Source organism: Crocuta crocuta, unplaced genomic scaffold, assembly GCF_008692635.1.
Source record: "Crocuta crocuta isolate KB4526 unplaced genomic scaffold, BGI_CrCroc_1.0 scaffold179, whole genome shotgun sequence".
Classification (NCBI taxonomy): Eukaryota; Metazoa; Chordata; class Mammalia; order Carnivora; family Hyaenidae; genus Crocuta; species Crocuta crocuta.
Window position 1 is genome coordinate 15,771,299 of NW_027551568.1, and position 15,658 is coordinate 15,786,956.

General features: G+C 37.9%; 1 protein-coding gene across 3 annotated transcripts in view; it reads left to right on the forward strand.

Moving 5' to 3' along the window:
* The window catches only part of SLIT2 (slit guidance ligand 2), a 370,098-nt gene that overhangs the window by 295,843 nt on the left and 58,597 nt on the right, over positions 1–15,658 (forward strand). For all 3 annotated transcript variants that reach the window (XM_077750411.1, XM_077750413.1, XM_077750412.1), the window contains 5 exons: positions 1,192–1,260; positions 4,299–4,370; positions 4,851–4,922; positions 6,557–6,628; positions 9,703–9,866. In XM_077750411.1, coding sequence (XP_077606537.1) covers positions 1,192–1,260; positions 4,299–4,370; positions 4,851–4,922; positions 6,557–6,628; positions 9,703–9,866 — 449 coding nt within the window. The remainder of the gene's footprint in view (positions 1–1,191; positions 1,261–4,298; positions 4,371–4,850; positions 4,923–6,556; positions 6,629–9,702; positions 9,867–15,658) is intronic.

Here is a 15,658-nt window from a genome sequence, read left to right on the forward strand (position 1 = left end):
AGGACAGAAAGAGGAGTCCAAGAAGAAACGCAAGGTCAGAAAATTGGAGCCAGCATGAGTAAGAACTCATAACCTATGCCTGACTCTTAGTTACATATTTATTACATATTTGGATTACTTGTACCTTGTATATAACTTTTTATTTTGAAGTAGTTGGAATAGATTATTATCTGAGACAATATCTCAATGACTTCTATATCCAGCAAAAATACTAGCAACCTCAACCATGAATCTCAAGAGTTGCCACAGCAGTGGGGTAGGAGGTGCCCTCTGCCCAACGTGCTACAATGGTTGGTAGGCACATCGATAGCCCAGTGGCCTCCTTTGCTGGAAGACATTTTTACCCTTCCTCATCTACATTCTGGGAAAATACAACCTTGTTTGAGATGGAGTTTATTTTTCTTTTGGGGACATTATGGATACAACTCTACACATTCATTTATTTTTATGGCTTGCTAGTTAACCCAAAATCCATCTGTGTGCAGATTATTCTTCTGACTTTAGTCAGAAAGGGAAACTCCACACACGTGTGGTTATTTGATTGTTACTTTTACATATGGATGCTATATTTGTGTGCTTGATAAAGGTTGTGATTTTCTATGAAACCTTCTAAAATTACTATCACAAAGCAGATACACAGTGGTTAAAAACTATTTTCAAGATATTTTGAACTGAAATCTGATAACATCCAAATTCCCAAATATCTCCTTCAAACCATCCATTGTTATTTGCTAAGTATACGGACCCGTATAACACAGTGAAGAGTGGCCTTGGCCCTCGGTGGCAAGGTTCTGGCAATAGTGAATGCATTTCATGGTATTGTCTCCGTGCACCTACAGGCACACTGAAGGCCAACTATAAATATGATTGATTGAATGAACCTCTTCTTGATGCGCAGTTGGACACATGACTCCCCTCATGACATAAACCTCAGAAAACTGCACTCACCAGTCTCTCCTTGGTTTTACAACTTATGCTAAGTGATCCACAAAACAATTCTACTAGATTGGACAACTGTGCTTTTTTTTCTTTTACTTCATATAAATAAAAATCCCAGCTAGGACCTTGAGGTTTTAACACCAGAATTGCCCAGTGCTTTCTTGCCTCAGTTAAGAGTGAATTTTGTCAACTATTTCATATCACACCGCTGTTCCTTTAAAAAAAAGATAATATCATGTTCTCGTTTTTTAGGTATCTGGATGGGAACCAGTTTACACTGGTTCCGAAGGAGCTCTTTAACTACAAACATTTAACACTCATGTAAGTAATGTGTTGCATTTTTTTCAGCTTTGACTTCTTAACTCTGTTTCATGAAAGTGGGGGTAGCAAGGGGCAGAAGATTTAGTGAACCTTTCAGATAATATAAATCATTTACGGTCGGTTGCCTCCGTACTTGCTCATTGTGGTTCTAGATCACTAGCTACATCTTCATTGAATATCAATCAGGCAATGGTGCATCTTGGAGAAAGGGCCTTCGCTATTCAAAGTACAAATATGATAAAGTCTAAGTATTCAAGAACTCTAGAAATGCAGCAAATTCGGATACTTCGACTGATGATGAATGTGGACTATTTTATGACAAGCCAAGAAAAGAAAGAAAATAATGGCTTTATTTTTGACTTTGAGCAAAAGGTCATGGATAATAATAACATGCCTGAAAATGCATTAGGCTTCATTTTATTTTATACTACATTCTAAGTTAAGTTATGGGCTTCCAGTATTCAAATTCCAATATTCCAGTATTTAATTTTATAAAATTAATTTTACTTAGCATTTAAGTAGACTTGACAAAGATGCTGATTTTCTGAGCATCAATTTCAGACATTTACTTTTTTTTTTCAGTTTGGCTTAATGTTCTTGTAAAATAACATCTCTCTCTTTCATTAATGTAAATGGATTTTTAAGTGGTAATATAAGACTATATTTAAATATACCAACATTTTGATCTAGTTATATGCATAATATTTTTAAGAAGATGTAATCTTACTGTATATAATGTCAGCCTTGTGGTAATTGGTAAAACTTATCAAAAAAATAATCAGCAATAGGAGGAAATGGAAATACTTTAGTTTAAGTCCTATATGATTTTAGAGTAAATATGGCTGGCTGAGGAGGCTGGTCTTGTGTTCCTAGAATAAGGAGGTGTATTCCTAATTAGTGAATTCTAAAAACGTAAGTCACAGAAAATGTTACATTTCTCAAAATAAACTTGTTTCAAGGAAGGTTGTGGCTGGTTAAAATACTGTGAATCATTTCCAGTTTCCCTTAAACATATAAGATAATCATTTTCTTAAAAAAATATGTAGGACTTTTAAATGACCTATGATTAAATTAAGGGAGAAAATGTCCTAAGATGTCTTGTTTTGCCTCTAGTCACTTATTTAGTAGCAGCCAGAACTGATTACATACATTTTGTTCTACTAAATATACCTTTAAATTACTGCAATTTCCAGAGGGTCACTTCAGGTGGATTGGGTCATTTGTGGGAAAGCATACGATTATTTAGGACCAGATTGGAAATGTAAGATGAGAATTTGTAGATCCAGAAATGGATTTACCAGTGACTCATGATGCTTCCCTAGGCAGGTAGCTTCCACCAATATAGATTTACTTAACTTATTTTCTAAATTTAGGTGTGGTATTTTAGCAGCTAAGAAGAATAATAAAGCTCCTATATTATTCCTATTATTTCACAATTTTATAGGTTCATTTTACTGATATTTTGGACATTTTAATTCAGGAATGGATAACCTTCATCTTTATTTATATATTTTTCTTCAGAAAAAAGAAGCAGAGAATACACACACACGATGATCATAAATTGGGGCGCCTGGGTGGCTCAGGTGGACAAGTGTCCGATTCTTGATTTCGGTTCAGGTCATGATCTCAGGGTCTGTGAGACTGAAACCCCACTTTGGACTCTGCACTGACAACATGGTGCCTGCTTGGGATTTTTTCTCCCCCTCTCTCTCTGCCCCTTCCCACCCTTGTGCGCTCTCTCTTTCTTTCTCTCAAAATAAAAAAAATAAAATTTTTAAAAAATGATCATAAATTATGAGCTATAATTTTTCACTTATTCATGAATCTTATTTTTATTTATGTATTTAGGATTTTGTGTTAGGAAAAAAACAGTGAATATATACATATCACTGTTTGAGTGTATGTATGGCTATATCCATTAATTTTTCCTTAATGCAAAATTGCCAAGGTATTTAATATATATCAATATGTCATTATTTATTATATGTTATTATATTACATTATATATTATAATATAATTATAGGCATACTAAGTGTTATATACATCATATATAGTTACATATATTATTATATGTAATAAAAATAAGATCACATTAATTGAATATAAATCAGAGCCATAGTACCAGTTACACTAGTATAAACATCCATATAGCACTGGTTAAAGAAATCCACCTCTCTCCCATTAACTTATTCATTAAACAGATATTTGCTGAGGACCTACTATGTGCCAGTAATATTTTTGAAGGGCAAAGTTTTTAATTATGGTGTTCCAGATGTCATTAGATGATTTCTTTTAGTTATCAGATTTGACTGTGTGTATCCAGGAGCATACATAACAGGGAAAATAAAGGACGTGCAACCAATGGAACGTTCAAGAACAAAGGTTTATTTGTCACACATAAGATGTGTCTGTTGTGAGTGGCCTCCACACGTCATGCGGCTGTGCTGGGATCAGGGCACCAGCACTGGCTGTGAAATATCACAGGTCTTACAGAGGAGTGAGCAGAGGGATATGGGGAAAGTGAGCTTACTCCAAAGCTTCTGTGTTTGATTGTTTAAGTTTATTTATTTATTTTGAGTGAGAGTGCAAGCAAGGGAGGGGCAGAGAGAAAGGAAGAGAGAGAATCCCCAGCAGGCTCTGCACTGTCAGCACAGAGCCCAATGTGGGGCTTGAACTCAGGGACCATGAGATCATGACCTGAGCTGAGATCAAGAGTCTGACGTTTAACCAGCTGAGCCACCCAGGCGCCTCTAAAACTTCTGTGTTGAAGTGAAACCGGGCACCAGTGCCCACACTTACTTCACTGGCCAAAGCAAAACATATCACCACTTCTAATTTCAACAGGCAGGGGCGTGAGTAATTATGAATATTACACTGTCCCCCAGAGGGTTATCCAGGGTTTCGTTATTTTCAGGTGAAAGCTGAGTGCTAACAGTGCAGCTATGACTGAGCAAGAACTTTCTCTTTCTAAGAGTCACTAATATTTAACTTCTTCTGGTAACAGGAGACTCCATTTTTTTTTCTTTTTCTTTTGTAGAGACTTAAGTAACAACCGAATAAGCACACTTTCTAATCAGAGCTTCAGCAACATGACCCAGCTCCTCACCCTGTGAGTGTGAAAATGTGACACCGACTGTTTATCAATTCTGGATGACAGGCATTTTCTAGGCGCTGGGATGTTCCCTGTTACCAAGAGAGATAGAGTCCACCCTCAGGGAATATAAATATTGTTGGGAGAAACAGACAAATAAAACCTCAGTAAACAAACACAGATATTGTTAAAGTACTGGGCTCTATAAAAGGAACAAAGAATAATTTACACTTATGGTGGGGTTGGGAGAGATTGTTGAGACAGACCTCTGAGGAAAGCCACCTGAGGGAGGGAACAGGCTGGGGAAGGAAGCATCTAGACTGTATTTAGAAATAAATATGTTGTATTAGTGAAAACACAGACATTAAAGTATTATGCATCAATATTCTCAATTTATAAAATGCTAAAACAACGCTTTTCTTAACTGCTTTATTTTAAAATGACATTTGGCCATTTGGGGATATCTGAGTAAAACAAATCGACTATGTATGCTTTCAGAATCCTTAGTTACAACCGTTTGAGATGTATTCCTCCTCGAACCTTCGATGGATTGAAGTCTCTCCGATTACTGTAAGCATCTTATGCACAACAAAATATCTCTTATCTTGGGGATCTGAGTTTTGGCTTGTGTGTTTAATGATTTAACTGCTCTTTTGATTCTTGGGTGTTTTAAGATACATACATTAGGATTTACTGCAAATTTGGAAATAGGAAAAGTACTTCTTTTCCCATATCACTACTCAACACCTATTGTTTGGAGAACACTACAATGTTGCTGTAGTCATTTATTTGACAATAGATAATATTAAGATGTATGTTTTATATAGATCCAAATAATCTTGAAAGAAATACAGGAAATGTTAATGTCTTTAAAAATTGCATAATCAATGAGCACATTTTTACAAAAAAAAGTATTTTAAATATATGAAATGAAATATGATCCTCAATCACAATCCCCTCGCCCAGAATTAAACAGTTTTGTCTTGTCTTCTGGTCCTCTTTTATATGCATTTGTTTTTATATGCTGATATATGTATGCCCACAGCTTTATAACCTTTAACAAAAACATAAGTAAGATTTGTTCTTCTTCTGTCATTGGCTAATCTTATTTAACAATATACTTTAGACTACTTCTGTTCCATCATCTAAAAGTATCCCTCAACTATTCAACTGGCACAGAGTATTCCACAGGACGAAGGAACCATAACTTATTTAATCGTCCTCATGTGGTTTGATTCCAGACTTGCATTATCCCACACAGGGCTGGAGTGAGCATCCTGAACATTCATCTTCCTGTCAGCTGTACTGGGAGAATACCAAAAGTAACTGTCAAGTTGTGCCCCTAAAACAAGAATGTGTCAGTTTATGAATTTATTTTGCACCAACTCTGTTTTAAGAGAATACTTATTACAAAGCACCCTGGCAAATACTGAATAGTATTAATCCTGTCATTTTTTTCTATGACAGACCGAGCACCTGTTTTAATAGAGGACCTGTTTCAAAGCACCCTGGCAAATACTGAATAATATTAATTCTAGGACAGATTGAATGTGATTTTCCCTTCCTGTTTTAATTTGAAATTCCAATAACTAGAGCACTTGTGCATATTTTACTTTTTTATTGAGCACTTGTGTTTCTTACTCCATGAGCCTGATCATGCATTTCCTATTTTCTATTGGGTGCTTTGTCTTTTCCTTATTAACATATATGTCTGTATGTGTCTACGACTTGACTCTAAGTTTACAGGTCTTTTTTTACTAAGGAATTAATCCTGTGTCTTGTATATGTTGCAGATATTTTCCATTCTGTTCCCTATATGTTATCTTTCATATTAATTATGGTTGTACTTTGCATCGTCAAAATGTATATTTTTCCTTTATGGTTTTGGAGTTTCTACCTTCACAGTCTTTCCCATCCTACGTTCATACAAAGGAGCTTTCCTCTATTTTTTAATACAGTTTTAGTTTTATTTTCACATTTAACTTTTCTATCTAGGATTGATTTTATGCATGTGATGTGACATAAGAACTTTTCGTTTTCCCAAATAGATACCTAATTATGTCAAGACTATGCCTTGAATATTCAGGTCATATTTCCTGTACTGATTTGAAATGCTTAGTATAAACGAAACTCTCACACGTGTTAGATTTTTTCTGAACTCTCTGATATGTAAGAAGTTTAATATTGCTTTTTCTTGCTTTTAGTTCATTACATGGAAATGATATTTCTGTTGTGCCCGAAGGTGCTTTTAATGATCTTTCTGCGTTGTCACACCTGTGAGTACCTAGTTCATGAATGTGGGCTTAGGGTCAAACTCTCCCTGGCAGGTGCGTTCGGAACATACCATTCTCTGCCACCCTTTTTTGGTCACATCATGAGATACGATTGGTTCCACCTCTAAAGAAGATGTGAAGATTTCAATCTAGATACAGTGCCTTTTGCATGAGAGCCTTAATTTCTTCTTCTGGCCCTTAGTCTCCATTAACTAATGCAGTTGGACTCTCTTTACTTAGCTAGTGTCTTCTTACAAGCAGGGCTCTCCAGCTTCCTCGCTATGCATTTTCTCTTAACATTCTCTGATCCTAGAATACCAGTTCCCCTCCAATTTAGTTTGTCCAAATCGTATCATCCAGGTGACTTTCTAAATATCATGTCCTTCATGAAGCCTGTCTTGATTTGCTCTAACCAGACTCATTTATTTAGCAAATACTACTGGCTATGGCACCATGCAAAAATAAATTAGAAATGGTTCAAGACTTTATAGTATGACAAGAGGAAACTGCCAAATTCTCACACTGGATGAAATGTTCTGTTTTTTCTTTTCTTTGTGCTTTGTCTCATAGGATCCTGTGCCTCCTTATTTTTGGAAGTACAATAAAGCAATATAAAGTATGTGATAAATGGGGTCCAAAAAACCTCTTCTGGGCCAATTTCCATGATTCTGCTATTTATAGTTGTAGTGTTAAGATCATGGCAAACCTGGAATGAAATTCCAGGAACAGATTTAGGATCTGAAACTTTCTTGTCAGGGTGGGTTTGGCGCCACCTGGTGGTATTTATGTTTCGCCTGAAACAGTAGAATCTGCTTCCCAGTTCCCCAGAAATTGCTGGCGTGGCTTTGCCCACCTCTCCGAAACCCACCAAATGCCAAGAAGATATGTTTGAACAATTGAGAAAAGGAGAGGAGCCAATAGTCAATCTTGCTGTATCTGAATGTGCTTTACTGGGGCCCTATTCATCAATGTAGGTTTTTTTGTACATCAGTCTATCAGACTGTTTGGTGCCCACTGTTAATATCCCTTCCACTAACCCATCAGGTCCCAGGGGGAAGAATCTTCACTTTTTCATGTCTGAACTTGAACACCTACCTCAGAGTCAACATAGGGGCTACTCAGCTGCAAAATCCATGGATGTCATTTGCCTGAGACAGAGTGTGATGAATTCTTCTAGCTCATGGGTGTAGAGCTTGGTACTGTCTGGGAAAGTACACAACATTAAGAAGAAAGTATTCAGGGGTGCCTGGGCAGTTCAGTCGATTAAAGGTCCTGTTCTTGGTTTCGGCTCAGGTCATGATCTCACAGTTCGTGAATTCAAGCCCCGCTCCTGACTCTGTGCTGACAGCATGGAGCCTGCTTGGAATTCTCTCTCTCCCTCTCTCTGCCCGTCCCTTGCTCATGCTCGCTCTCTCTCTCTCTCTAACTCTTTCTCTCTCTCTCTCAAAATAAATACATAGCCTTTAAAAAACTTAGAAGAAAGCACCCATTATGCTAGCATTAGGGTGATTTATCAGAAAAGGCTTAGGGAAGGCACAAAGCTGAGCTTAGCATAACTTGTCCTTCCGTGAGCACTGACACCAACAATGGGAGCAGCTTGAATCTTGCTTGCCATGTACCTTGTTCTGTCATATATTTCTTTCATGCATTTCGCGTTGACTTTTCAGATCATAAAGAGCTCTGCTCCATTCACTTTTCCACTGTGTCCCTCACATAGTAAGGACATAGTAAATGTCAGAAAAGGTGGCACCAGATGACTCAAAAACATAATTTGGCTCATTTTTAATGTAGAGGAAAAGTTTGAATCTGAGCATAACATTAACTGCACTCCAATTCTTGGTTAGAGTTAGGCATTAAAACTGCTACAGTACAAAGGATCATGATTTTACAAGTATATTTTGGGCCTTTCTTCACGAAAGAGTAAGTTGAATTGTACTTAGATTATAGACCTAGAAGCGTTACCAATCACAAATTGATTATAAATCAAAATTATCTGTTTTAGAGAGGGAGACACAGAATCTGAAGCAGGCTCCAGGCTCTGAGCTAACTGTCAGCACAGAGCCCGACACGGGGCTCGAACCCACAAACTGTGAGATCATGACCTGAGCCAAAGTCAGACGCTTAACCGACTAAGCCACCCAGGCCCCCTGAGAATAAAGGACTTTATACAGGGGTTGACAGCTGGGGAAGGTTCAGATCCACTCTGGTGAACTGGCTTGATGCGTCTCTATTATTTCATGCCCTTTCTTAGCTCCGTGACTTTGCAGTCTTTTCCACCTCGTTGAATCTAACTGTGTAAAAGCTCATACTTTTATTTTTTTTTTAATTTATTTATTTCTAGGAGAGAGATAGAGACAGCGTGAGCAGGGAGGGTCAGAGAGAGAGGGAGACACAGACTCTGAAATAGGCTCCAGGCAGTCAGCACAGAGCCCTACACGGGGCTCAAACCCATGAACCGCGAGATCATGACCTAAGCAAAAGTCGGACGCTTAACCGACTAAGCCACCCAGGCGCCCCAGCTCATAGTTTTAACCACAAATCTCCCAGGAAAGTTATCTCCAAGGTGACTGTGCTCACAATCACCTTGTAAATAGTTCTACTGTAGCACTCCTAATGCAAATGATCTGCATGTTTGAGTCTATGTTAATCACCTCTGCAGAAGGAGTTCTTTGGGGTTAGAAGTAACGTATTATTTATTTATGTTTGGGTCCTCCAAACCTGGCATAGTGATCGGATTCCCAGTAAATATTTGATGAATGAACTAAGTATTAATCTGCATGTCGGGTGAGCTTGCATCCCGTATAAACCTGTCTCTGCAAATACAAGAGTTTGTAAAGCCCAGTAAATTTTGAGGCTGGTGACAACGCCCTAAATCCCAGCTGCACATCATTCAGGAAAACGGGAATCCCTGATGTTTCCATTTTCTTCTAAATTGTTATCAGGAAATCTGTAGGGATTTTCTACTGAGCATCACTCTGTGTTCTGTTCCTTTAGGAAATAACAATACTTCCCTACTCTTTGTGTGTGTGTGTGTGTGTGTGTGTGTGTGTGTGTGCTTTTGTGGTGTTGTTTTCCAGAGCAATTGGAGCCAACCCTCTTTACTGTGATTGTAACATGCAGTGGTTATCGGACTGGGTAAAGTCGGAATACAAAGAGCCTGGAATTGCTCGCTGTGCTGGGCCTGGAGAAATGGCAGACAAATTATTACTCACAACTCCTTCCAAAAAATTTACATGTCAAGGTAGGATCTTTAACCATTTGTTCTTCTGCAAATAAAAATCCACTGCATGAATTTAAAAAGAAAAATGTTGCTGCTAGACTTAAAAGATAGAGCTGAAAGTCCCCTAATAAATAATTCCTAATTCTACCCAGTGCTTGTACAGAAGCCAGCAGGTATATGAGGAGCCCCAGTAAAGAACTAGGCTTTGCAGATACGTTGCAGAAATAATTAAGTGGCTATATCTAAGGTTTCTTTAAAATGTATGGAAAAATTAAGAGCTCATGATTTCTGGAAAGTTCTCTGATGGCCTCTAACACGTCAACTATTTTGCTTTTGCCTTGTCCAAATGTGTGCCCTGCTCCTAGGGCTCCCAGGGCCCTGTGGCTTCCTGAGGCCAGGTAAGGACAAATGAGCCCTCCCGAGTCCTCAGGCCAAACCTTCTGACTTGCCCCCTACGTCCATGTGGGTGTCTCTTGTTTGTTGGTATCCCATTTTTCCCTTTGTTTTACGTATTTGTGGATTTTAAATAGTGCCTTGGTAACAAATAGTTTTTTCCCTCTAATTACAAAAATAATACATGCCCCAAAGAGAAAATCTACACAAGACGAAAATGTTAACGATAAATATTCTATTTCTGCAGGAACTAAAATTAGGTACTTACCACAATACCTAAAGATAACCACTATGGAACTTTTTTATATTCAATCTGTTTTATGCGCAAAACTGAATCCTAAGTATTGTGGAGTATAGAGATGTGGATGGTACGGTGTTGCCTTCCAAGCCTCGCAATCCTAGCTGAAGAGATAAACTTTCAACACTTGAACATGTTAGGTAGGAAAGCATCAAAGTAGGTAACCTAGAGTAGTGGCTCATGGCATGAATTTCACTTTTCAATACTTATATAACCTGAATTTAATGGATTAGCCAGCCAGTGCCTCAGTTTCCTTGTGCATAAGCAGAGATGATGATAATATATACCTCAAAACGTTTCGTGAAGATTAGATAAGTTACTATAGTGACATCAAAAAAAAAAAAAGTAAAGAAAATGTTGATGTCACAGAAACAGTGAATAGAATGGTAGATTCCAGGGGTTGGAGGGAAGGGAAAAATGGGGAGATGTAGGTTAAAGGGCACACACTGTGAGTGATAAGAATAATAAGTTGCAAGGATCTAATGGCCAGCATGGTGAGTATAGTTAATAATATGGTATGTTATGACTGAAACTTGCTGAGAATGGATCTTAAGCTTTCTTACCACACACAGGAAGATTAACTATATGAGGAGGTGGGTGTTCTAAATACCTTGATCCTATTAATCATTCCACGGTGTATGTATATATCAAATCACTACATCACACCTTTTAAGTATATACAGTTATATTTGTTAATTATTCCTCAGTACATCTGGGGAAAAAGGTTAGTTAAATTAATATGTGTAAAACCCATTGCCTTACGCACAGTAAGCGCTCTATAGGTTAGCCGACAATTTTATTATCATAACATTTCTGAACACCAACAACACTATGATATAAGACAAACAATGTTTTGTTGATAAAAGAAGGAATTTCCAAAAGCTATATTCCCTCGAAGTATTTTTTTAAATGTTTATTTATTTTTGAGAGAGAGAGAGAGAGAGAGAGAGAGAGAGAGAGCATGTGAGAGTCGGGGATGGGCAGAGAGAGAGGGACAGAAGATCCAAAGCAGCCTCTGCACTGACAGCAGCAAGCCCGACGCGGGGCTTGAACTCACATGCTTTGGGATCATGACCTGAGCCAAAGTCCAACACTCAACTAACTGAGCCACCCATATGCCCCTATATTGTTCTTTGTCCTTGAACTTCTCTTTTTCTCCTTAAGTTTCTATTTCCAATACCTCAGAGAGTTGTCTCATTTTTTGCTACAAATGTACGTATATAATTTGAATTTTTAAAATTTCCTGCCACCGAATACGTTTGAGTTTTTAAATTTTTCTTAAAATTGAATTGCTGTTAATACTCATATGAGCACCATTGCTTGGGACAGCATAATTATTTATTAGCATGTTCATATTTTTATTAAAATTTGAAAGTAAAAATGATTGGAAATACCTCTCTGGGATTATGTGCATTCGTTACGAGAGGCTTTGCAGACAACCGGTGTTTTAAGTTATTCTTTTGTAACTGCAGGTGTTTCTTTGGGGCAATGCCCCCAGATTTCTAGTGTGCTGAGAGGTATATCATTGTTTTGTAAAATGAAGGTGATTGTCAAATCAGAGATAGGGAAGGGGAAACTGGCATTAAAAACTTACTGTTAGACTGGAGCACCTGGGTGGCTTAGTCGGTTGAGCGTCTGATTCTCCATTTCAGCTCAGGTCATGATCCCAGGGTCAGGGGATCAGGTTCCACATTAGGTTCTATGCTGGGCATGGAGCTTGCTTAAGATTCTCTCTTCCTTTGCCCCTCCTCCACTCACACACACTCTCTCTCTAAAATAATAATAATAGAAATAACAATAATAAATTAAAAGAAAACAGCCATCATTAGGCGGATGGGTTTTCAAAAAATTATATGGGGAAGTTGAGAAATTGTAAGCTGATTTTATTACTTTACTCCATACAATGGAAACTTGTATGGAGTACAAGTTCTTCTTTCTGAACAATGCTGGTGCTTATGTATACTTCTCAAAGTTTAGAGTTCCCTGGAGATGGTTCCTTAAAAAATATATCATGATAATATAAATTTGAGACAAGGTACATACTTAGATTCAGTTTTTTGAGCGTCATAGTTCACAATCATGTATTTAAATGTTCTCAGAAGTCTGACACATACTAACATACACACATACGTAAGCCTGTTTAACTGCAAATTTAGCTAACTGATATGACTGTTTTTTCATTAATAGCATCTTGTTTAGTTCTCAGACAGACATGAATGAAAATGTGTTTGAAGGAGAATTAGTCTGGATCAGTGATGCCTCATAAAACTTTCTGCAGTGATAACAATGTGCTTTATCTGCACGATCAAATATGGTAGTCACTGGCTGTGTGTGGTTGCAGAAATGTAGCTATTGCAACTGAGGAAGTGAATTTTTAATTTTATTTAATGTATTATTTATTTAGCTTTGAGAGAGAGAGTGCATGTGAGCAGGGCAGAGGGGGCAAAGGGAGAGAAAGAGGAGAATCTTAAGCAGGCTCTAACCTCATCATGAAGAGGGGCTCGATCCCACAACCCTGAGATCATGATCTGAGCCAAAATCAAGAATTGAATGCTCAACCAGCTGAGCCACCCTGGTGCACCAAATTGTATTTAATTTAAATTTAACCTGAAAGAGCCATGTGCAGCTACTGGCTGCCATGTTGGAAAACACGGTTGCCATGAAAGCTCAAAGGAAGAAATTGTATCAGAAGAGAATGGCTATGAAAAGTTGAGTGTAGGTGTATGGAAGCCAGTGGATTGGACAAGCTGATGAGTGTGAGGAAGGTGCTACAGGAGCAGAGCTGTGTTGTAGGAAAATGCTGGAACTGCGGTTTAGTTTAGTGTTCACTAAGTTCTCAAGTCAACAGTCTGCATGTGTTTGAAGGCACGCCCAGAGCAGGGTAACAGACAGCATGGGTGTAGGGCGAATGACAAGAAGCATAGACATTCAGAACTCCTCAAATATCATGTAATTGCAGTTAGCAGACTTGAAGATTAACTCAGTTTTTCTGTAACTTAATACACTTTTGGAATGATAGCACACGTTGCAATTCAGAATGCCCTTTGGCAGCATTTCTTGGCATTTGTCAAAATATTGTGGTTTCGTTGTCTGCAAGCGGAAGATTTATGACAGTTCAGACTGCATCTCTGCCACGACGATTGCTACTAATAATAAATAACAACAGCTCACATTGAGTGGTTTGCATTATGCTGAAGATTTTACATAGATTCTTATCTCTTACAACCTTTATATCCTTCCTAAAATAAGTAGCATTCTTTCCCCATTTGGGAGATGCAAGTAATATAATTTAGAGGGATTAAATAATTTGTTGAAAATCACTCAGCTGCTAAAAGAAGGAGCCAGAATTTTTACTATATTTTTAAATGTTTGTTTATTTTAGAGAGAGAGGGAGCACAAAGTGGGGGAGGGGCAGAAAGAGACAACTCACAAACTGTGAGATCATGACCTGAGCCAAAGTCAGACCCTTAGCCAACTGGGCCACCCAGGCACCCCTTGATTTGTAAACAGTAATTTTAAATTACAACAGGAAGATGAATATCATTTAATTGAAGACATCTTTATACAGCTATATGTAAATATAGTTCAAATGTTTTCTCTGCTAGGACGGGGAAGGCTATTATTTTGAGTAATAAATTCAGTTAATACAAATTTTTCCTACAATTTTTTAGAGTATTTTTATGGTATGATCTCATAGTTTCCAAGTCAAAAAGAAAGAAATGAACTGGATGAAATAGATTATCAGAGAATATTTAATTAATATACAGATTACAGCATTTTTGAACGGGAAGCAGATGGTCATGACTTTTCTTTAAAACCCAGATGTCTAGTCTTCATCTTTTAAATATCAGTGACGTTAGAATGATCCAGAAGTCTGCAGTAAAATAGAAATTCTCTCCCTGTGGAAGGCAGAATATTGTTAATTTCTAATATTCTCTTTCTTGGTCTTGGTTCAGAAATACTTAGCCATACAGTCAACTAACTTGTTCACTTTGATTTTGACAGACATTTATTAAGCACTTAAATGTGCCAAAGAGTGAACAGTCTAATGGAAATGAATGATATATCCTTTTTTTCATTCACCAAATATTCTATGAGTTCCTGTTATACACCAGGTACAGTTGCAAGGTATTAAGAATATAGTCATGTCATAAACATGACAGAGAAAAACCCTTGTCTTTATACAGTTTATATTCTAATGGTAGATACATTTAAATCTATAAGTTCTTTTTTTTTTTAAATATTTATTCAGTTTTTAGAGACAGAGAGAGACAGAGCATGAATAGGGGAGGGGCAGAAACAGAGAGAGACCCAGCATCTGAAGCAGGCGCCAGGCTCTGAACTGTCAGCACAGAGCCCGATGAGGGGCTCAAACCCACAAACCACGAGATCATGACCTGAGCCAAAGTCAGGCGCTTAACCAACTGAGCAACTCAGGCACCCCTGTAATTTCAAAACAGTATGGAGGTTTGGTGATAGAAATATATATTCGAGATGCTAATAACATATATCCGAATCAAACAATCACGAACTGTAACTGGCACCACCAGGTTCACCAGGGCTTGCTCCAAGAAATTCTTGCCATGTGTCAGGACGAACCTGAAAATGGAACACAACAGAGAGGAGGAGGGCCAGATGGCCAGGTGTCTGGTGGCCATGTGCTCAGATAAAGAAGCAGGAATATGGTCCTCAACATACTTCATTAGTTCATTTTTAAAAGTCAGATAAAGGGTCAGAAAGCCTGGGACCTGGGTGCCTGGGTGGCTTAGTCAGTTCAAAGTCCCACTTCTGTCAGGTCCATGGGTTTGAGCCCTGCGTCGGGCTGTGTGCTGACAGCTCAGAGCCTGGACTCTGCATCAGAGGCTGTGTGTGTGTCTCTCTCTGACCCTCCCCTCCTCACACTGTCTCTCTCTCTCTCTCAAAAATAAATAAACATCAAAAAAAAAAAAAAAAAGCCTGGGACCTTTCCATATCTCAAGCTAAACAACATTTCACCACCACACTGATCTCTTCCACTAATTTTATGTGTTAAGATTTCCCTAGATTCTAACTGGGGCAAATTCCCCATCTCCCAGCTGTAACATTGTAATAGTGTTTTTTTTTTTTTTTTTTTTTTTTTTTA